The sequence below is a fragment of the Perognathus longimembris genome, chromosome 8 (genome assembly GCF_023159225.1).
Source record: "Perognathus longimembris pacificus isolate PPM17 chromosome 8, ASM2315922v1, whole genome shotgun sequence".
In the NCBI taxonomy this organism is placed as follows: domain Eukaryota; kingdom Metazoa; phylum Chordata; class Mammalia; order Rodentia; family Heteromyidae; genus Perognathus; species Perognathus longimembris.
This window is the reverse complement of record NC_063168.1, coordinates 63307286-63328992: the sequence shown is the minus strand read 5'-3', so window position 1 is coordinate 63328992 and position 21707 is coordinate 63307286. Positions and strand designations below refer to the sequence as shown.

General features: G+C 45.8%; 2 protein-coding genes across 5 annotated transcripts in view; one reads left to right on the top strand and one right to left on the bottom strand.

The window, feature by feature from the left end:
* Nucleotides 1-21707, top strand: part of Fkbp1b (FKBP prolyl isomerase 1B) — a 53144-nt gene that overhangs the window by 650 nt on the left and 30787 nt on the right. The window contains exons 1-4 of one of the 4 annotated variants that reach the window (XM_048353332.1): nucleotides 3008-3153; nucleotides 3371-3418; nucleotides 6897-7009; nucleotides 20387-20720. In XM_048353332.1, coding sequence (XP_048209289.1) covers nucleotides 3144-3153; nucleotides 3371-3418; nucleotides 6897-7009; nucleotides 20387-20593 — 378 coding nt within the window. In that variant the 5' untranslated portion in view covers nucleotides 3008-3143 and the 3' untranslated portion in view covers nucleotides 20594-20720. Of the gene's footprint in view, nucleotides 1-3007; nucleotides 3154-3370; nucleotides 3419-6896; nucleotides 7010-8666; nucleotides 9589-20386; nucleotides 20721-21707 lie in introns of those variants that run through there. The other 3 variants (XM_048353330.1, XM_048353333.1, XM_048353334.1) reach the window with 3 other exon arrangements.
* Sf3b6 (splicing factor 3b subunit 6) lies at nucleotides 13652-21292 on the bottom strand. The gene is made up of 4 exons (XM_048353337.1): nucleotides 21119-21292; nucleotides 17071-17189; nucleotides 14056-14194; nucleotides 13652-13920 (listed from the first exon to the last, which is right to left on the bottom strand). The coding sequence occupies exons 1-4, from the start codon at nucleotides 21146-21148 to the stop codon at nucleotides 13831-13833; spliced, it is 378 nt and encodes a 125-aa protein (XP_048209294.1). The 5' UTR covers nucleotides 21149-21292; the 3' UTR covers nucleotides 13652-13830.

The following is a 21707-nucleotide window of genomic DNA, read 5'->3' as shown; positions in this document are numbered from 1 at the left end:
CCGGCCCCGCGGCCCCACCTGCCTGCGCGGCCCAGGATACCTCCGGGGGGAGCGGGGTCGTCCGCGGGTCCTGCACGGAACTCGCCCTCCCGCCACGGTGCTCCTCCCCGAGTGCTCCTCCGCGTCCCGGCTGCGCGTCGGGGACCGGCACCCCCGGCCTTCCCCAGCCCTTTGGGGATGGGTGTGGAGGTGCCGGGCATGGGGACTGCCGATTCCTTCCGTGGAAGGAGATTCGGACCCCGATTCCCCACCTCACCTGGACTTGGTAGGCAAACTTCCGGCTGGATATTCCTGATTACCCCACACACACACACACACACACTGGCGGGTGCCCCGGCTCCAGGCACCCTCTTTGTTGAAAAGCAGCTGTATCTGGGAGGACCGGCCTCTCTCCAGATTGCCCTTGGGGTACACACTGCCCTGTCCACTCCTGACACATTGACAGCATCTTAACAGAGCCCTGCCACCCTCCCCGCCCCTGCACCCTGGGAACTGCCTCCCCACCTTCCAGCCCCTTCCCATCCGTGGCCTGGCCGCTCCACCTCACGCTCCTCCTCCTCCTCTTCTTGGCAAAGTGACACCCACCACCAACTTCTCCAGTCCTGCCCAGCTGCCCGAATGCTGTTAAACACACTACCCATTCAGCAAATACTTATGGAGCATGGACTGTGTGCTGGACCCTAGGGTTACAGGGGTGAATGGAACGGGGCTCCCACGCTGGCTGGACTCTAGGCTTCTTTACCTCTTTGCCATGCTGGGGATCAGATTCAGGTGTTCTGCCACTGAGCTCCATCTCTAGCCCTGGATTGTAGGCGTTTACACGTGTGTTGTGGCATTTCCTCTCCCCAGATTTCATCCCTTCACATCCTCTCTCAAACCCCTTTTTTTGTCGGAGGTTCGTTTGTACCGTTACTGCTCTGTGATGCTTTTCCACTTGGATGTCCCTTTTCCAGGCTTCTGGCTATGTTGTTTGCCTTACCAAGCTCACCGTATGTATTTATTGTGCCGGTGCTGGGGCATGAACTCAGGGGCCTAAGCATTATCCCATAGCTGGTTCCTTTCAAGGCTAGTGCTCTTTCTACCACTTGAGCCACACCTCCACTTTTGGCTTTTTTGGATGGTTAAGTAGAGGCCAGAGTCTGCCTAGGCTGCGTGGTGCCTCAGACCTCAGCCTCCTCAGTAGCTAGGATTACAGGCACGAGCCACTAGTGCTCAGCGTAGCTCCATAGCTTTAAATCTCACTCAAACGTGTCCCTCCAGTGCAGACTTCGTGTCCTATAAGTACAGATGTCTAGTAAGAACCTCATGATTGCCACCTGCACGAATCTGTTCTTCCCTATTCTTTCTTATCACAGGAGGACCACTCAGACTGAAAAACCTCAGCATTGTTCTTGTTTTGTTTTTTCCCTTTTCCCATATCCTGGATTCCATTTCCAATCCATTTGTATGCCTAGTTAGCTCCACAACCAAAATACATCTCCAATCTATTCTACTCTGTCTTCTGCCACCATCTTAATTCATGCCATCATTGATTTCTTGTCTGAATTATTGCAACAGATGCCTCACCGTCCGTCCCACACACAGCAGCCGGAATGATCTTATAAAATCTTAATTCAGATTATGTCATTCTCCTGCTTAAAACCCTCTAGTGGTTGGTTTCCTGTTGCACTTCATATTAAATCTGGCTCTGCAAGCCCCACTCAAGTCATTTCTCCCCCCACTTCTCTTCCCCTCCTTTCCAGTCACTGAGCCTTCTAATTGATTGTGAGGTCTGGGCACTGGTTCTTCCATCTTCCCTCGAGTTCCAGCCCAAATATCACCTCCTCTGAGTTCTTCCTGGACTGCCTTTAAAACCAATTTGTGTGTGTTTGGGGGGCTGGGGATCCTGAACTTGGGGCCTGAGCTCTGTTCCCCAGCTTCTTTGTACTCAAGGCTAGCACTCATCCAGGCGCTGGTGGCTCATGCCCAGGATCCTAGCTACTCAGGAGGCTGAGATCTAAGGATCCTGGTTCAACGCCAGCCCTAGCAGGAAAGTCTATGAGACGCTTATCTCCGAGTAGCCACCAGAAAACCAGAAGTTGCCCAGTGGCTCAAAGTGGTAGAGTGCTGGACTTGAGCCGAAGAGCTCAGGGACAGCGCCCAGGCCCAGAATTTAAGCCCCATGACTGACAAAACAACAACAACAAAAAAGTCTAGCACTCTACCACTTAAGTCAAAGCGCTTTCTGAGTAGCTTATTGGGGATAAGAGTCTCATGGACTTTTCTGCCTAGGCTGGCTTTGAACCATGATCCTCAGCTCTCAGCCTCCTCAGTAGCTAGGATTACAGGAGTGAGTCACCAGCACCTGGTCTAGACTGCCTTTTCTAAAATTACTGGTTCATTGTGTCTTATGTTTACCATTATGTTTATTTTATTTGGAAGACTTGTGACAATCCACATTTGTCTTGTTTATTTGAGGATTGTCTCCCTCCATTAGTTTTTGAGGGCTTTTTTTTTTTTGCCAGTCCTGGGGCTTGAACTCAGGGCCTGGGCACTGTCCCTGGCTTCTTTTTGCTCAAGGCTAGCACTCTGCCACTTGAGCCACAGCACCACTTCCAGCCTTTTCTGTTTATGTGGTGCTGAGGAATCGAACCCAGGGCTTCATGCATGCTAGGTAAGCACTCTAACACTGAGCCACATTCCCAGCCCCCTCCCTTAGATTTGAAACTCCAGAAGAGCAGGAACTTACTCACTGCTGTGCTCTCTGGGATCAGGCAGGTCTGGTACATAGCAGGTACTCAATAAATAGTTGTGAGTAGTTGTGTTTATTCATGCTAGAATCAGGGTTTATGTGTTGTCATCATCTTCTTTTTTTTCTTCTCTTTTTGTGCCATTCCTGGGGCACTGTCCCTAAGCTTCCTTGCTCAAGGCTCTACTCCGTCAGTCACCAGTCTACGTCTTGCTTTTTGGTAGTTAGAGATAAGAGTCTTGTGGAGGCCTGGGATGACTTTGCACCATGATCCTCAGATCTCAGCCCGCTGAATAGCTAGGATTATAAGTATGAGCTATTAGTGTCTAGCACTAACTTCTTCTTGAGTTCGTGTAGTTATCTGTTGCTTTGTATCTCTGCCTTGACACATAGTAGGTGGGCATACATGGAGTAGATGAAGGAAGGTAAAAGCTTTTTTTCTGAGGAACCGAATGGCATAAAGTTCAAATCCAGACCAGAAAGCGAGGTGACCTGTTCTGGTTCATCCAAGGCCCAGAGCGGAGTCAGAGCCGCGGGCATCTCCATGGCAGGGAGGGGACGCGGGTCCGAGCCCGCACTCAAATGTCTCAGGTGAGTGTTTCTAATACCCTACTTCCTCATCTGCCTCGTTTCTCTTTATAGGAAGGACTTTTCCCAAGAAGGGCCAGACGTGCGTGGTACACTACACAGGTAAGCCTCCGTGCCCCAGCCCCGCCCAGCGCGCCCCTCCCAAGGCAGGCCTGTCCTCTGAGCTCTCTGGGCCAGAAGCCCAGGCTAGCCAGACCTCCCTGCGACCCGTCCACTTCTCTCCACTCGACCGGCAAAGGCCGTCTGTGGTGCCAGCCTCCGTGGAAACAAACATGTCAGCCCCCTCCCCCAACTCACTGCAGACAAGGTGGTAGTTGAGGTGTTGTCTGAAGCCTCCTGCTTCTGTCTGATGTTTGGAACGCTTGCTGAAAGCTCAGAGAGCCCCCAGACTTCCTTTTCTCCCCCAGCGTCATTCCAGAAAAGGAGGTTGGCCTCCTTATGATTTACTTTCTCTTCAGAAACAGACTGTCCAGCTGGGTATGGTGGTGCACACCTGTAATCCCAGCACTCGAGGGGCTGAGCGGGAAGACTGCAAGTTTGAGGCCCCTCTGAGCTACACACCATCTCAAAAAAACACATAAAAAAGAAAGAAAAAGTGAAAAAAGAAACAAAGAAAGGAAAAGAAATATACAGTTCAAATTGGCCTACTGTTTATTACTGGGCACCCTCTGCGCCGCCTGGCACGGGGGCCCGGAGCTGAGGAAGCGGATCCTTCACTGTGGCCGTGGCAGGGGCCAGGGAAGACAGACCAGCCGCAGGAGGACGGGAGAGGGTGGGGTGCGTGCCTTGGGTGCAGGAGGAGCTCAGAGGAGGGCCCCACCTCTCTCTGACCCCTCTCGGGTGCTGTGGCAGGTAGGGCCAGAGCCCTTCCAGATGAGTTCTCCGGGACTGCTTGCGGGGGAGATCATGAGCCCCGAGGTGTGAGGGCTGTGCGGGCTGTGCCTTGTGACCTTGCTTCCTAATACGGCAACCGCTTGCTACTTATCATACAGCGAAGGCAGCGAAGCTCCCGAGGTGTATTCAGCTGGGGCCATTTTTAGCAGTGCTCTGGGCCAGTGCGAAGCACCAGGTTGGCTCCTGCAGACCCTGTGGACGTTTCTCAACGGCTGGGTCGCCAGTCGCTGATGTCAGCGGGCTGGAGTTGTGTTTTATCTCCCGCTGATGTGGCCTAATTACCACAGGGCCTCTGGGCCTCTGACCTGGGTAATTGATTTATCTGTTGTACATGTTGTGGACAGACCAGTGTTTATCAAGTTACTGAAACCACAGCATCCTTTCAAAAACTCCTTTCACAACATATGCATAGAGCAGCCATGTGCTGTAAACGCCATCAACTATCAGTGGCTCTGGTTTAGAGAGACAGTTGTTGTTGTTGTTGTTTTGTTTTGGCCAGTCCTGGGGCTTGAATTCAGGTCCTGAGCACTATCCCTGAACTTCTTTTTGCTCAAGGCTAGTATTCTACCACTTGTGCCACAGCACCACTTCTGGCTTCTTATGTGGTATAGAGGAATTGAACCCAGGGTGTCATGCATACAAGACAAGCACTCTACCGCTAAGCCATATTCCCAGCTCCTAAGCTTTTTTTGATTCATGCTAGTGCTCTACCACTTTGAGCCACAGCTCCACTTCTGGCTTTTTCTGAGTAGTTTATTGGATATAAGAGTCTCATGGCTTTCTAGTGGTGAACTGGAGATGAGAGTCTCATGAACTTTCCTACTCAGGCTGGCTCCAAACTGGGATCCAAGGTCTCAGCTTCCTGAGTAGCTAGGATTACACGTGTGAGCCACCAGCTCCCAGCTGCAAAAAAACAAAAAAAAGTCTTTATTTGTGCATTGCAGTGGGATCTTTGCCAAATGAAGCAACCGTATATATGGTCCTAATCCTGGACTATGTGGTTTTAGCTGAACTTGCAGCAACAGCTAAATATACACGCAACCCCAAGTAGTCTCAGTCACATGAAACCTGAAGATATTGGGGAATGAGAAAGTCTATAAATGGAGTGTGTGTGTGTGTACACATGTGTGTATTTGTTCAAGTACATGTCTATGAATGTATGTAGATGTGTGTATCTAAATATTTTCTTAGCATCTGTTTGACCAGCATGGGTTTAATCTTGAGTGTGTATTGTAAGTACGTGTGAGCATGCGTAACTATCTCAGTGTACTTGAATATCATAGCAACCTGTATATATGCATGAGTTTGCAATTCTTCTTTGTAATATCCATCTGTGTGCATCTCTGTGTAGCCAGAGGGTTTTCTCCTTTGCCTCGTTTAGAACCCAAGGCAAGAGTCCAATTTATTCTACCCAGAAGGTAGGTAAATATGACTCTTTCTCTAGTACACATTTAAATTGTAGGAATTCAGGAGTGAAATCATAGATGCTCAGACACTAAGCTGGCAGAGTCTCCTATGTTAAATATGGAAAATCAGGCCCAGATTGAGGAAATGGTTGGCCCAGTATCACACAGTGAGTTAGTACCACACTGAAGTCAGAAGCCAGTCTCTTAACTTAGATGCCAAGCCTTCCTGTGGTCCCAAATTACCTTATGTGGTAGGTCAGTAGCCGAGGAAGAAGTCATAGAAGAAAATGATTTACAAATAATTGGATCTTTGAGTGAGAGTCACCAAGAAGAAGTAAATGTAGGAACGATGCTCTTGGTTCTTGGGGTGCTAAACTGACACCATACATATGACCAGGCTAGAGAGCAGTAGCACCCCACACTGCTGAGAGACAATAGCAGGGAATCCTGTAGGGTCCATAACCATCCTTTCAGCCACCTCACAGGGTTTTTTGGGCTTTGCATTTTGGGGGAACCTTAGGAGTAGACTCAACCTCAGGCTGGAGTTCTTAGGGGGAAAAAATACATGGAGGAAGTGGCTAAAAAACTTGAAAAGTGCAGAGGAACTTGAGAAAGGCTTGATCTAAATAGGACACGGGAGGAGAGGGCTTTCCGACAGGCATGGCCAGATTCGGAAGTGCCTTTATGGAATGTAAACATTTGTATTCTACCCTGGTGTGCTACTGAAATATTTTGAGCAGGAGTAGTGGGGTGGGAATATGGCCTAGTGGTAAAGTGCTCGCCTCCTATACCTGAAGCCCTGGGTTCGATTCCTCAGCACCACATAAACAGAAAAGGCCGGAAGTGGCGCTGTGGTTCAAGTGGCAGAGTGCTAGCTTTGAGCAAAAAGAAGCCAGGGACAGTGCTCAGGCCCTGAGTCCAAGCCCCAGGACTGGCAAAAAAACAAAACAAAACAAAGCGGGAGTAGTAATACTATCAGATCTATGTTTAAAGGGCTTCACAGTGATAACTTGGTAAGACTGAGAGTGGTGGTTGTAAGTGGTTCAGTTACGAGCAGCTAGAAGTGTTTGGGTGATATTCTAATGTGGTAGCCAGTGGAGAAACAAGGCGCATTCCAAGGAGATAGATAGAGAGTTGGTGGCAGGTTGTGGGGAGTGGATGGGGATGGTCAGGAGGAAGAGCAGGCTTGTGCAGTAAAGGAATTCCATTTCAGACATGTTCAATCTCAGCATGTTAACCCAGAGCCGTGTCTCTCTCCTACTCTATTCTTGCTTCCACAGGAATGCTCCAAAATGGGAAGAAATTTGACTCCTCCAGAGACAGAAACAAACCTTTCAAGTTCAGAATTGGCAAGCAGGAAGTTATTAAAGGTTTTGAAGAGGGTGCAGCTCAGGTAGGATGAACATACTCACTCAAGAGGTTTAAAGAGTTGGGGGCTTGGGCTCAGCTCTGTGCCTTCCTCCCCAAACTACCATTGCGTTGACTCTGCCTCCAGCGCAGTGCCACCTAGTGTTTACTATTGGTTCTGTCCTCCCCTACTAGTTTCCAGAATTTTGTAGGTTCCTTCCTGGTGCTGAGGCTTCTAATCTGGGGCACATCTCCCTGGGCTTGCTCTGAGCTGGCTGAGAAGGCTAACTGGCTGTTGGCTCAAGACAGCAGGATTCGAGTGGGATAAGCCAAGAGATGCTTTTAACTTTTTCTGAAATAATTTCAGACTTTAAAAAAAATATTGCAGAAACAGTACAAAGAACCTAGCTTTCCCAAATGTTAACATCTTATTTAACCATGATACAGTGTTAACATCTAATTTAACTGTCATACACTAATCAAATCCAGAATATGAACATCGAAACAATAATGAACAATTCAAAATTTCGCATCATTTGAAATTCAAAACTTGACCTTCAAATGTCACCAATTGCCTCACCAATGTGGAGTTGATTTTTATCTTTTTGTCAGTACTGAGGCTTGAACTCAGGACTTAGTATTCTCCCTTTGATTTTATTGCTGAAGGTTAGTACTCTGCCATTTGAGCCACAGCTCTGGCTAGGCTTTTTGCTGGTCAGTTGGAGATAAGAATCTCAGATTTTTCTCCTTAGGCTAGCTTTGAACTACAATCCTCAGATCTCAGCCTCGCGAGTATCTAGGATTTTAAGTGTGAGCCACCGGCATCTGGCTTCTGCTATAATGAGCCCTACTTCACCTGTCCTTCCTTGGTCTGTCTGTATCATAAGACACTCCATCCAGGCTGTTTTCTTATGCCCTCACCATTTTGCTGTGCCCTTTAGTCCCTAAACTTCTTTAATGAACTCCTGTCTTTTAACCATGTCAAAGTGTTATGTATACATCTCCTCCTGGCTTCTTTGGAAGAGTGAGGCATAGTTATGAGTAAATAGAAGTGTTCAGCTACACACTAATTGGATAACCAGTGATGTTTGCTGAACGAATGAATTTGAGACTACTTGGTAAAGTAGTCAAGAATCAAGTCTCCTCTCTCTCTCTCTCTCATACACACACATCTCCTCTCTCTCGTCTCCTCTCTCAAGTCTCCTCTCTCTCTCTCTCTCTCTCTCTCTCTCTCTTCCTCTCTTCCTCTCTTCCTCTCTTCCTCCCTCCCTCCCTCTCCCCCCACTCCGTATTTTTGTGCCAGTCTTGGGGTTTGAACTCAGGACCTAGGTGCTGTTCCTGAGCTTCTTTGCTCAAGGCTATCTAGTGCTCTACCACTTGAGTCACAACTCCACTTCCAGCTTTTTTTTTTCCTGTAATTAATTGGAGAGAACAGTCTCATGGACTTTCCGATCCCAGCTGGCTTTGAACTGCGATCCTCAGATCTCAGTCTCCTGAGTAGCTAAAATTACAGGCGTGAGCTACCAGCTGACAAGTCTCTCTTTCGAGGCAAAATCTGCATTTGTTAGGGCTGTAAACAGAATTTTACCATGCCAGATATAAAAAAAATGGTTTGGAAAAATGCCACAGTTATCTCGCTTTTTTTCTTTTGAGTCAAGCTGGGTCCTCTTTCTCTTCTTCCCACCTGCCCCCATCCCTGCTAGATGAGCTTGGGGCAGAGGGCGAAGCTGACCTGCACTCCTGATGTGGCGTATGGAGCCACGGGCCACCCGGGTGTCATCCCTCCTAATGCCACCCTCATCTTCGACGTGGAGCTGCTCAACTTAGAGTGACGGCAGGCAGGAGGTGGCGGTGGCCGGACATGGCCGCTGCTCCCCTTCCGGCTGGCTCTGCCACTGGGACGGCTCCTTCTGCGTGGGGCTCTTGATCAGTGCGCGCACTCACTGCCCTGCACATCGGTCCTCGCTGCCCAGCGTGCTCTGTATTGTTTGTCATTGTTCACGTGCTTCTTTGCTTGAGAAAACGTCGACTGCAGATCAAAACATGTCAGGCTGTGCATTTAGTGTGACGCATGTAGTAGCCATTTCTGATCACAGATTTGTTTGCACAATCTAATATGCCTTACCTTCACTTAAGCCAGACACACAAGGTGCTCAGACATGCAGTGTACGTGGTGTACACAGAGGGACTTGAGCCAGTTACCTTTGCTGTCACCTTCTCTGATGAATTTTGTTGGCTGCTCACTTAAAGTCTTCTTTGGAATGATGTAAAATAAAGGCTGTGTGCTTGCCATCTTCCTGTCCATCCTTCTTGTAGGTAGGAAGTACTCTAAGGACCACATAAGCCCTTGGGGAAAAGAGTGGAAAGGAGACTTCCACGTGACTAGAAGAATAATAAATATAATACCTATGATGTGAGCACTGCTTATGTTGGGCTATATTAATATACTGTTATTGATTATGCTATGGGGTTTGAACCCAGGGCCTTGCGCTTGCTAGGCAGGTACTGTACCGCTTGCGCCATGTCTCCAGCTCTTTTTGCATTCTAGTTACTTTTTATGACTGTCCCAGCCTCAGACTGCACGATCCTCCTACCTATGTCTTCCACGTGTACCATCATACCCAGCCCTATCCTTTTATTTATTTATTTATTTATTTATTTGCCAGTCCTGGGGCTTGAACTCAGAGCGTGGGCACTTGTCCCTGAGACTCTTTGTGCTCAAGGCTAGCACTCTACCACGTGAGCCACAGCGCCACATCTGTGGTGCTGAGGAATCGAACTCAGGGCTTCAGGTATGCGAGGGGAGCCCTTTACCCCAGGCCACATTCCCAGCCCTTGGTGCTGAAACTTTTCACACCAAGCCTCTGAGCAGTCCTGAAGGTCATCACACAGGCTCTTCTGCATTACAGATGTGACTATGAGATTTGAGCGCATGTGGTCCTGTCGTCTCCTATGTGTCTGGACCTCAGTGAGAGACTTGAGCTCCTCTAACCCAGACCACAGACAACATGTGCATCTGAGCAACTGACTTGGAACCATATACTAACTCACCCTGGGAAGTCACTTCTGGAAAAAATGTATGGTTCTGAGCTGAGCTTGCTTTTCATCATCTGGATTTGTTCTCACTTACCTTGGAGAATTATTTCTGAGAATATATGATTCTGAGTATTTCCACATGTACTGCTTCTCTTTTTTGTTTTGGGGTCCGGTGGCACTAGATTTGAACCCAGGCAGAGGGCCTAACACTGAGCTATCCCTCCAGCCATCCACTTCCTTTAGCGACAAAGTCTCACTATATTACTCAAGCTGGTTTTCCCAACTCATAGCTCCAAGTGATCCTCCTGTTTCAGCCTCCTGAGTAACTGGGACAACAGGCATGCCACCATGCCTGGCTATTTATTTTCAGAATGTCTCCTGTAACTCATTGGAATCCCCAGGGAGGTTTAAAATTCAGCCCCTATTGGTGTGGTTTGTATGTAGGTCAGAGGAACCTGAGACAACATAGCTATAATTTTTTTTTTAATTGGCATAGGTCGGAACTTTTTTAATTGGCAGTCCTGGGGCTTGAACTCGGGGTCTGGGTACGCTCTCTGAGCTCCTTTTGCTTAAGGCTAGCATTCCACCATTTGAGCCACAGAGCTACTTCCAGCTTTTACTGTGGTCCTGAGGAATCCGACCCAGAGTTTTAGGCATGTTCTACCATTAAGCCACATTCCCAACCCCAGGATGAAACTTTTAGCAATCAATAGCCAGTGATGACTTGGAGATGTTTTAATATTGATGGAGGGGCAAGGATAACAGTACAGTTATGCTTCCTTCAAAGGTCTACTGAGGGGCTGCGAATATGGCCTACCTAGTGGCAAGAGTGCTTGCCTCCTACACATGAAGTCCTGGATTTGATTCCCCAGCACCACATATAAAGAAAATGGCCAGAAGTGGTGCTGTGGCTCAAGCGGCAGAGTGCTAGCCATGAGCAAAAAGAAGCCAGGGACAGTGCTCAGGCCCTGAGTCCAAGACCCAAGACTGGCAAAAAAAAAAAAAAAAAAAAAAAAGTCTACTGATACATGTCATATATAGGATATAGGGCCAGGTAATCTTGTCTATTTCATCCATCTCTCATCTCCAAGAGCATCATGGTTGATTTCTCTGCTGAGGGCTGAGGAGATGGAAAGGCAGTATTTTAGGATGGAGAAAATGAAAAGGCAAGTGGCCTGCTTTTATTTCTTTATTTGGCCAATCCTAGAGCTTGGACTCAGGGCCTGAGCACTGTCCCTGGCTTCTTTTTGCTCAAGGCTAGCACTCTGCCACTTGAGCCACAGAGCCACTTCTGGCTGTTTTCTATATATGTGATGCTGGGGAATCGAACCCAGGACTTCATGTATATAAGGCAAGCACTCTTGCCACTAGGCCCTATTCCCAGCCCTGGCCTGCTTTTTTTTTTTTTTTTTTTTTGGCCAGTCCTGGGCCTTGGACTCAGGGCCTGAGCACTGTCCCTGGCTTCTTCCCGCTCAAGGCTAGCACTCTGCCACTTGAGCCACAGCGCCGCTTCTGGCCGTTTTCTGTATATGTGGTGCTGGGGAATCGAACCTAGGGCCTCGTGTATCCGAGGCAGGCACTCTTGCCACTAGGCTATATCCCCAGCCCCCTGGCCTGCTTTTAATCGTTCATAGTCCCTAGTCTATTCCACCATGGAACAGAGCAGCTAGAGGGCACTGCACCTACTCCTTTCTGGGGTGTTCCTTTAAAATGTCTTAGTGCCCGCAACTACCTATGATTTCTTGGAAGTAGCCTGTGTTAAAGGCATAACCACATTTTCTGCTGTGACACCAAGGAGATAACAAAGTGACACCAAGGACTAATTCAGGTGCCAACCATAAGGCATGGATATAGAGTATTTATAGCATGGGTGGCAAAAGGAGCAACCTTAAAAAAAATCCCCTAAGAAATACAAACTACTGGCTATTCCTACTAGGTAGCATCTGGAGAGGATATGCTAGGCTTTGCAGATAAAGTGAGAAATCATCAGACAATCAGAGCTCTCAAAAGATGATAACAGGCATTGGCGGCTCCTGCCTATAATCCTAGCTACTCAGGAGCTGAGACCTGAGAACCAAAGTTTGAAGCCAGTCTGAGTACAAGTCTTTGATACTCCCACTCCAGTGAACCAGCAAAAAGCTCAATTGGAGGTGTGGCTCAAATGGTAGAGCACCACTGGTGAATGAAAAAGCCAAATGAGAATGCAAGGCCTTGTGATCCAATTCTGGTAGACACACACAGAGACTGGAATGTGGCTCAAGTAATAAGTCTACTTGCATACAAGGGGAAGCCCCTGAGTTCAAACCATAGTACCATAAAAAGAAATGAGTGGTTGACTTGGTAGTACATATACTAAAAGATGATCATGGACATTATGATGCAGTATGCTGAGTTTGAACACTGTCTTGTGAGAGCCACTAAAAGGTTTGGAGGAGGAGAGCATTACTGAGATCTAGGTTCCCACTCGCTTCCAAACTGCTTGTCAAAGACTCTCTATTCCTACATGTCTTTAGCAACTCGAAATTTAACCTAGACAGAAGAAGGCAACTCAACTTCTCATTCACTGGGAAAACTGAGCTTTGGATGCCAAATGTAGAAGACAGCCCTAAGGATAGTCTCAGCTTCTCAGCACAGCTCCTTGGGAGCTCAGTATATTCCCACTGAGTAAAAGTCCTTGAAACTGCATTGCAGAATTACCCATTAGAAGGAAGTTGCTAACAGAAGAAATTTCCCACTTGCATTAAAATCACTAGACGCAAGTAAGTTCGTCAACTGGACAAATCATACTCTAAATAGTTTTCCTATAACAAAAGAAATTCCTTTGTCATATGCAAGCAAATGTCATACTATGCCTTACAGAATTAATGAGTTCATAAAGCACTCACAAGAAAATTACCACTATGGCTCTTTTTATCTGCCCTTCTGAAACATACCCTAGAATTGGTTTTCTCCTCTTTCAGTGCTTTCAAAAACTCATAATTAAGTCAATTATTTCCTTTTCAACAGTAGCTTTGAGAAGATAACACACGAAAGTATAAATTAGCTTATTTTCTTAAAGTAATGATAGATTTCAAAGCTAAAACACACTTAAAAGTAGAATAAATGTTCCTCATCCATTTAAATGTTTCAGTGCATATCTCCTTCAAACTTATTTTAGGTTCGGGCTATTCAGAAAACAATTAGTTCATGTTTTTCCATTTGGCTTAAGTCTCAACTATAAAAAGAAAATTATAGCTGTCGCCTTCCAAGCTGCTAAGCAGTAATGAATGTGGTATAACTATACAATTTCCATGTCATAGGAACTCATGACTGTAGAATGGACATTAAATGTTTTATTTATGGCCAAGTTATACTAAGAGTTACTGTCCAAAATATACAGATGCTTAATAATGAAAAGGCTATAAAAATGCAATTTTGGACACATAACAAACGCCATTATAGAAGCACCCAACTCTCAAATTTGTGTTATCACCTGAGCAGCCGTTCTGTTTTTGGGTTTTTTTGAAGTAATGAGAATTGGACTCTGGGCCTCAGGCTTGCGAGGCAGGCAGGCACTCCACCAGCTCCCCTCTACCACTAGGCCATACTCCCAGCCCGTTGTTTTTTGTTTTGTTTTTTTTTTGTCGTTAAATAGTAGAAATTTCAAAACACATGTTTTACAAAAAGTTACAAGTTTATTAACATAATATATTCTAACATGTATCAAAGATCCAAGCAAGTCATTTTAAATCCCAAATAAGAAATGAAAATATTCAGTACTAATTACAAAGGAAAAAATGGTAGCGGTGGTCTTTCATAGGTGTTAGTCCAAAATGAAAATGCAAAAACCCCTTATTTCGGGGGATCTGTGTTGATGCCATATTTCTCCTTGAGAAGCTTCAACTGTTCCTCCTTCTTCTTGGTGTCCATCTTCTGAAATGCCTGGATATGGGGAAAGAATGGGAGTTGAGCTATCGACCTACAGTAAATGCAGTAGTCAAGAAGGGAACCCATAACACACATTTCCCACCATGGTACAGTTCTATGCTCATTCTCAAATGTGCCCACCAAACTTACCCTGTTGGCATTATAGTACAAAACCACCAGGTATCTGTTACAAACGTTGAATCCTGACAGGTGGTCACATGCGTTTTTGGCATCAAAGATGTCTTCATAGACTACATAGGCTGTTCCTCTAGTTTCAGGTGTGTTTCCCCTGCAGAGGTAAATCACATATAGTTAAAATACACACATATCCAAACACTGATCATTTTAATGGAGAAAACTATCTTTTGAGCTGGGCATTAGTTGCTTCTATCTATAATCCTAGCTACATGGGAGGATGAGATTTGAGGCTCGCCTTTCAAAGTGAGCATGAGCAAGTCCTGAGACTCCAACTTCAATTAACCAGCAAAATGCTGGAGTTGTGGCCCAAGTGATAGAGTACCCAGAAGTTCAAACCCCAGTACTGGTACAAAAAAAGAAAAACAAGAAAAGAAAAATGAAAAGAAGGATGAAATTAAGAAAGACAGGGCGAAAGGGAGGAAGGTAAGAAAACCCATCTTTTTTTTTAATAAATTCAAATATTTTGTCAATTTTTTTAGTGAACAATGTAATCAAGAATTATTTGTTGTTCTGGTGAGAAGTGTAACTTTTTTTTGTCAGTCCTGGGCCTTGAACTCAGGGCCTGAGCACTGTCCCTGGCTTCTTTTTGCTCAAGGCCAGGACTCTGCCATTCAAGCCCCAAGATCTATGGGTGCACACATACATATATACACACATAAATGCAAAAAAAGTGTCTGCTACATGTCAGATGATCCATCATTCTGCCAGTGACCAAGTTTTAGCAACCCCAAATCCATTCCAAGAAAAGTATGTGGGTACCAAATAGGCAACAGAGCTTGATCATAATGAACAGAAAAACAGCTACCAATTTATAAGTAAGACCTAAGTTCTTGTGACCCAGACTTTTCAAAGGCAAGCACCATCCACTTCTTCAAGGAGCTTATGTTCAAATAAGAGGAAAGATATTATGTAAATGAAATGGCAGATCATGAGAAACAGACTGAAGGAAGACAGCTAGGGTAGTTGAGGAAAGCCTCTCTAAAAGAGCAATGCTAAAGCTGAGACTAGAGGAAGAAGAATAAGGTATGAGAGGAACGAACCAGTGATGGCCACCTTAGGTAGAAACTTTAGAAGCAAAGCTACTCTGCCCTTACTTTAGTACTTGTCTTTTTTCTTCCTTTTTGTGGTCCCAAGGAGCCTATAACCTCTGTATGCTAGGCAAGCACTCTACCATTGAACTACCTCCTCAGGCCTTTTTATTTTATTTTGAGACAAGGTCTTGCTAACTTGCCCAAGTTGGCCTAGAACTTGCTATGCAGCTCAAGCTGGCCTCAAATTTTCTCCTTCCTGCTTCAGTCCCTCCCAAGTGGCTGGGATCACATGTGTGAATCACCACATCTAACTCGTTGGGGGCGACCTTCTGCAGGACTCTTTAACCACTAATTTAATAAGTTAATCACAACCACATTACCATTTTCTTCATTGTTCACTTACTAATATATGTTGGGTGCTTACCACAAATAAGGCATGACACCAAGTGCTGCTGATATGCAGCAGAAAGGATACAAAGTACTGTCCTGAGAACTCACAGACTTCTGGGAAAGGTGAATACACAGACAACAGCGAAATCACTCATTAACTAGTAAGAGATGTACACAGAAAGAACTAGAGGGTCAGAAGAGAGGTGGCTAGTTACCACATGAAGGGAATACTCAATAATAATGTGCTTTCACAGATTGTGCAATTTGATCCAAACTAAAAGCCTTTCGGGACAGGTAAGTCAGTATGAGTGTATTCAGAATACCTGAAGCTCAGGTAGGATATTTATCCTTCCCACTTTCATGAAATTCACAAGTGCTCAGCCACTATTTGAACAGGTCTAACAACCAATTCGGCAAATTTATCATGCCACTTCTATACTGAGTCAAAAAGACAGCTGGGCATCAGTGGCTCCTGCCTGTAACCCTAGCTACTGAGGAAGCTAAGATCTGAGGATTGAGGTTTAAAGCTAACCAGGGCAGGAAAGTCCATGAGACTCTTATCTCCAATTAGCCACCAGAAAACCGGAAGTGGTGCTGTGGTTCAAGTGGTAGAGCACTATCCTTGAGCTGAAGACCACACAGATCCTAGGCCCAGAGCTCAAGCCACCCCCTCCAAAGAAAAACAGTCAAAAAGATACTATCCAGATTGCCTCACAGGTGAAGAAAAAAACAAAAGGGCTAGACAACTTATCACAGAGCTAAAGTAAAATCTTGTCCCTAAGACAGGGATCTTCTGTATACAATCTTGTAAGACTACACTGTCAACCTAGAACAGGGTTTCTCAAGCTAAAGGTCATGTATCCCCTGAAATATGAGCAAAATGTGTGTGTGTTCTTCTGTAGAGGGTCCAAAGCTCTTATCAGATACTCTGAGGACTGACACGACCTATAAAGGACTGATTACAACACTTTCTTTTTCATCCCTCCCAAGTATTAGTGCTGATATATTTCCAGCTCTTGAAAAGGAAAATCATTGTAATGTAAAAAATGTATAAAAGAAGAAACATGCCTGTAATCCTAGCTACTCAGGAGGCTGAGATCTGAGGATAATAGTTTGAAGTCACCCTGGGCAGAATTATCACCAGTTAACCCTCCCCGCCCCTGCCCCCCCCCCCCCCCCAAAAAAAAACATGCTGGAAGTGGAGCTATATTGGTAGAGCCTTGAGCAAAAAAGCTCAAAGACAGCGCCTGGGCCCTGAGTTCAAGCCCCAGGACTAGCACAGGGAAACAGGACAAAACAACAAAACAAAAACAATGTGACTAAAAATATAAGCTTAGAAATCCTTTCAGAGGGAGTCTTAGTGGCAATAGCTATGGTACTATGTAGTATGGAGGTTCAATTTAAAGCCAGAAGAACTGATCACTAAACACTGTGAACTAGTACTTTTAATCTCTGTGCCTTGGTATTTTCACCTGTAAAACAGACACAGTTGTGAGATACGCCATCATTTTCATTAAGGCATTTCAGAAGTTTGAGAAAGACTCACACTCTGATTTGACGAATAGGTCCATATTTTCCAAATATATCATACATCTCTTCAGCTGTGATTTTGTATGGCAAATTTCTTATATACAAAATCCGATTTACTTCAGGTGGAAGGCGAATCTAAAAGGAGAAAAATGTACAGTCATTACACCAAGGGACAGAAGTGGTACCATTAAAAAAAACAAACAGGGCTGGGGATATAGCCTAGTGGCAAGAGTGCCTGCCTCGGATACACGAGGCCCTAGGTTCGATTCCCCAGCACCACATATACAGAAAACGGCCAGAAGCGGCGCTGTGGCTCAAGTGGCAGAGTGCTAGCCTTGAGCAAAAAAGAAGCCAGGGACAGTGCTCAGGCCCTGAGTCCAAGGCCCAGGACTGGCCAAAAAAAAAACAAACAAACAAACAAAAAACAACCAAGTCAGGAGCTAGTGGCTTACGCCTGTAATCCCAACCATGTAAGAGTCTGAAATCTGGGCTGGGAATATGGCCTACTGGCAAGAATGCTTGCTTCGTATACATGAAGCCCTGGGTTTGATTCCTCAGCATCACATATATACAAAAAGGCCAGAAGTGGCGCTGTGGCTCAAGTGGTAGAGTGCTAGCTTTGAGCAAAAAGAAGCCAGGGACAGTGCTCAGGCTCTGAGTCTAAGTCCCAAGACTGGCAAAAAAAAAAAAAAAAAAAAAAAGAGTCTGAAATCTAAGGATCAAGGTTCAAAGCCAAACCAGGCAGAAAAGTCCGTGTGATTCTTATCTCCAATTAACCAGCAAAAAGGCAGAAATGGAGCTGTGACTCAAAGTGGACAATGCTCAGGGACAGCTCCCAGGTCCTGACTTCATGCCCCCAAGCTAGCACCAAAAATAAACACATAAGCCTCTCAATGATACATGACAACAAAGAGCAGAAAACAAGAGGGACAATCTGATCATTGGGTAAGACCACCAATAGGAACTAAAAGAAGTTATGACAAGGGGCTGGGGATATGGCCTAGTGGCAAGAGCGCTTGCCTCCTATACATGAAGCCCTGGGTTCGATTCCTCAGCACCACATATATAGAAAATGGCCAGAAGTGGCGCTGTGGCTCAAGTGGCAGAGTGCTAGCCTTGAGCAAAAAGAAGCCAGGGACAGTGCTCAGGCCCTGAATCCAAGCCCCAGGTCTGGCCAAAAAAAACCCAAAAACAAAAAAAAGTAGGCTTGCAGTCACTCTAGAAGTCTGAGATCTGGAGAATCATGATTCAGGGTCACCATGGGCTACATGGGAGACCCTTTCTTAACCAACAGATGAGAGCAATGGTGCACACCTGTCACCCTAGCCACAACAGGAAACCTAAAACAGGCAGACCAGGCACACACCCAATAGGAAATAAAACCCTATAGTCAGCACAAAAAAGGCTGTCAGCATGGCTCAACAGTTAAGCACCTGCCTAGTAAATAGGAGGTCCCAAGTTCAAACCCTAATGCTACAAAATAATAACAATCCTCAGACATGTAACATAAAAGGAAATGGTTCCTATTTTCTAGAAGAAAAAAAAACTTCCATTGATAACTCTTCTAGTGTCCTCAGAAACTTGTTCTATTGATGACCTATTTTCCCTTTCCACTCACTTCTAGTCCTCATGTAAGCAGTTCATGTCCTGCCAATCCCTACACAAAACAGAATACTGACTTGGTCATCTTTTTATTCGTTCAACAAGTATTTACTAAATGCTTTCTAAAATGTAACACAGGGCTGGGAATATGGCCTAGTGGTAAAGTGCTCACCTCCTATACATAAAGCCCTGGGCTCGATTCCTCAGCACCACATATATAGAAAACGCCGGAAGTGGCACCATGGCTCAAGTGGTAGAGTGCTAGCCTTGAACAAAAAGAAGCCAAGGACAGTGCTCAGACCCAGAGTTCCAAGGACTAGCAAAAAACAAAACAAAACAATAAAATGTAATACACCTGACTAAGTATTAGGAATACATAGTGAAGAAAAAAAGACAAGGTTTTTGCCTCTCTGAATTTAACAGCATTCTGCATTTACTTATCTATCTAGTCTTGCTCCTTTTTTCTTTTTCAGCCATGAATGTAAAAAGGAAGTTTACATTGAGTCATATTTTGCTTCAGTGACACTCACGCATAAGCTTCCCCCCTCCAGGATTTTGCTGAAAGTGTTATTTACTAAGAACTTTTTTTTGGCCAGTCCTAGGCTGTGAACTCAGGGCCTGAGCACTGTCCCTGGCTTTTTTGCTCAAGGCTAGCACTCTGCCACTTGAGCCACAGCGCCACTTCTGGCCATTTTCTGTATATGTGGTGCTGAGGAATCAAACCCAGAGCCTCATGTATACGAGGCAAGCACTCTTGCCACTAGGCCATATTCCCAGCCCCTACTAAGAACTTTTCATTGCAGCGTACAATACTCAAACTTCTCTGTGGCTTCTCACATTGTTGACTATTTTCCTCTCAATGCATTATTTCCTCATAATTCCAGCTAATTCTGTCTTTAAATTATATTGTTCTACAGAGCTTCATCATTACTTCTTGACTCTTTACACTGTTCTTGCTCTAAGTTGATCACCCTCAAAGCAAGATCTCCCATCAAGATCTCATTCTTGTCCTCCTTTATGTTAACATATTAAATTGCATACGTTTAATAATTATTTATTACATTGACTTTTGGCATAAATATTATATAGTGCAAGAATAAGATATCCATTCCATTCCCTCAAACTTAACAGTGGTGACAAATAATAAATGAGGAATTAAAATAAAAATTTTGCAGAGTGCTGATGGCTCATGCCTGTAATACTAGCTACTCAGGAGGCTGAGATCTGAGGATCACAATTCAAAGCCAGCCTCCAATAAACCACTCAGAAAACCAGAAGTGGTGCTGTGGTTCAAGTGGTAGAGCGCTGTTAGCCTTGAGCTGAAGAGCTCAGCAACAGCGCCCAGGTCCAGAGTTCAAGTGCCACGATGCTAAATAAACAGAAGTTTTACATTTAAGCTTAAGGTTAAAGAGACAACACTACCAGACAATCATAATACATGTCCCTGGTAATTTTTCTTATTCTGTGAAACACATCACTCTCCTCTCTCCTAAAACCTCACCATCACTCTCTTTAACATCTGAATGTTTTAACTCATATTACTCTGCCTGTTCATGTAATCAAAACCTGGAATTTAACGCTTATTTCTTTCATATTATGTTTTCTCCCAAACTACGAGGCAGCCGCATTGGTGTACCAATACACCTTAGAAGATACATCTTGAAAAAACATAAAAACAAATTAAAAAAAAAACCCAGCCAACCACCACCCATTTTCTCTTTTCTCTGTAGAAAAGCTTATCAAATGGGCTCGCTACTGTCTTCATTTTCTCAATTTCCACTATCTTCTCATCCTACTATACCCAAGTTTTCATCCACTTAAGTGATTACAAGAATCATCAAGGTCAAAGATCCTCATTCTCAACAAGTCCAATGGCCAGTAATCTGCTTTCATCTAATTATGAGTCTAACAGTTGTGGCCTCTGCTCGAGATTTTAATTTTTAGAAAGTCTCCTGAACACTTAATAATACCAACACTAGAATGTACTCAGCGCCTTTGGTTTTATTCATTGCTGTACACCCAATATCTAAAGCCGACTGATATATAATAGATATCCAACATACACAAGCGATGAATTGTACCAAAGTATTACTTTGGGATTAATATATTAATGAAAGCGCCCAAAGCTTTCACGGGTGAGGAGAATCATAGCCTTCAGCTGGTACTGGGCCAAGATTACTTATCGAAGACTAGGCCGGGGGGGATGATCCTGACACCAACCAGGTCGTGGGTGCAAGGCGAGCAACTGGAGCCGCGACCACCACGGTCCCCGGCCCCAGGCCGGGGCCAGAGGCACTGTCAAAAGGGGTGGGCGACACTGTGGCTAAGAACGGGATCGGGACAGAGCTCCTCCGACGGGCCAGGAAACTGGGCTTCCCGGCGCTGAGGAGGGAGGCCCGGAACGCTAGGATGCCTCAAGCTGCGACGTCGTTCCTCCCCTCCGCAGAAGGCGCGGCACTTACGTTCGCCCTCTTGGCCGCTTGCATCGCCATCTTGGCGGGCTGAGGAGGTTACCGCACCAAGAACCGAAACGCGCAGAGACCTCTAAGCACCACTGGACTCCGATGCGGCCCCGCGTCCAACGCAGAACATCAACACCCAGCGCACACCGGAAGCTCTTACGGCGCGGCCGGAAGATCGCAGCTCACGCCAGGACTGCTGACGTAATATCCGGTCACGACTATCGAGACCCAGAGCCAAAGGAGCCAGAGCGCGAAATTAAGCCCGAAGGCGGAAAAGCGAAAGCCAAGACGTTTCCGGATTGGAGACCGGAAAGGGCGGGACAAGAACTCCGGAAGGGGAGGTGCTCTGGCCAGGGTAGGAGGAGGAGTCCCGGTGGACGGGGCCTGAGGCGAGGGGCGGGACGGGGCAGGACTCAGGTGTGTATCGGAATGCGGCCGACCGTCAGCCAGGTACTGGAGCCGCGAGGGTGGAGCTGGCCCTCCCACACTGCACACAGGCAGTGTTCAGGCCTCGCGCCCAGGCTGGTGGTGAAGTACTGCCCGGAACCCGCGTGTCTGCGCGGGCCTGGTTGCGCTTGCGCATCTGCTG

Coding starts and splice junctions, on each gene's coding strand:
- Sf3b6 (XM_048353337.1), bottom strand. CDS start 21,148: ATGGCGATGCAAGCGGCCAAGAGGGCGAAC. Junction 17,190..21,118: donor AAGCGGCCAAGAGGGCGAAC/GTAAGTGCCGCG, acceptor TTCTCCTTTTAG/ATTCGCCTTCCACCTGAAGT. Junction 13,921..14,055: donor TGTACTATAATGCCAACAGG/GTAAGTTTGGTG, acceptor CCCCATATCCAG/GCATTTCAGAAGATGGACAC.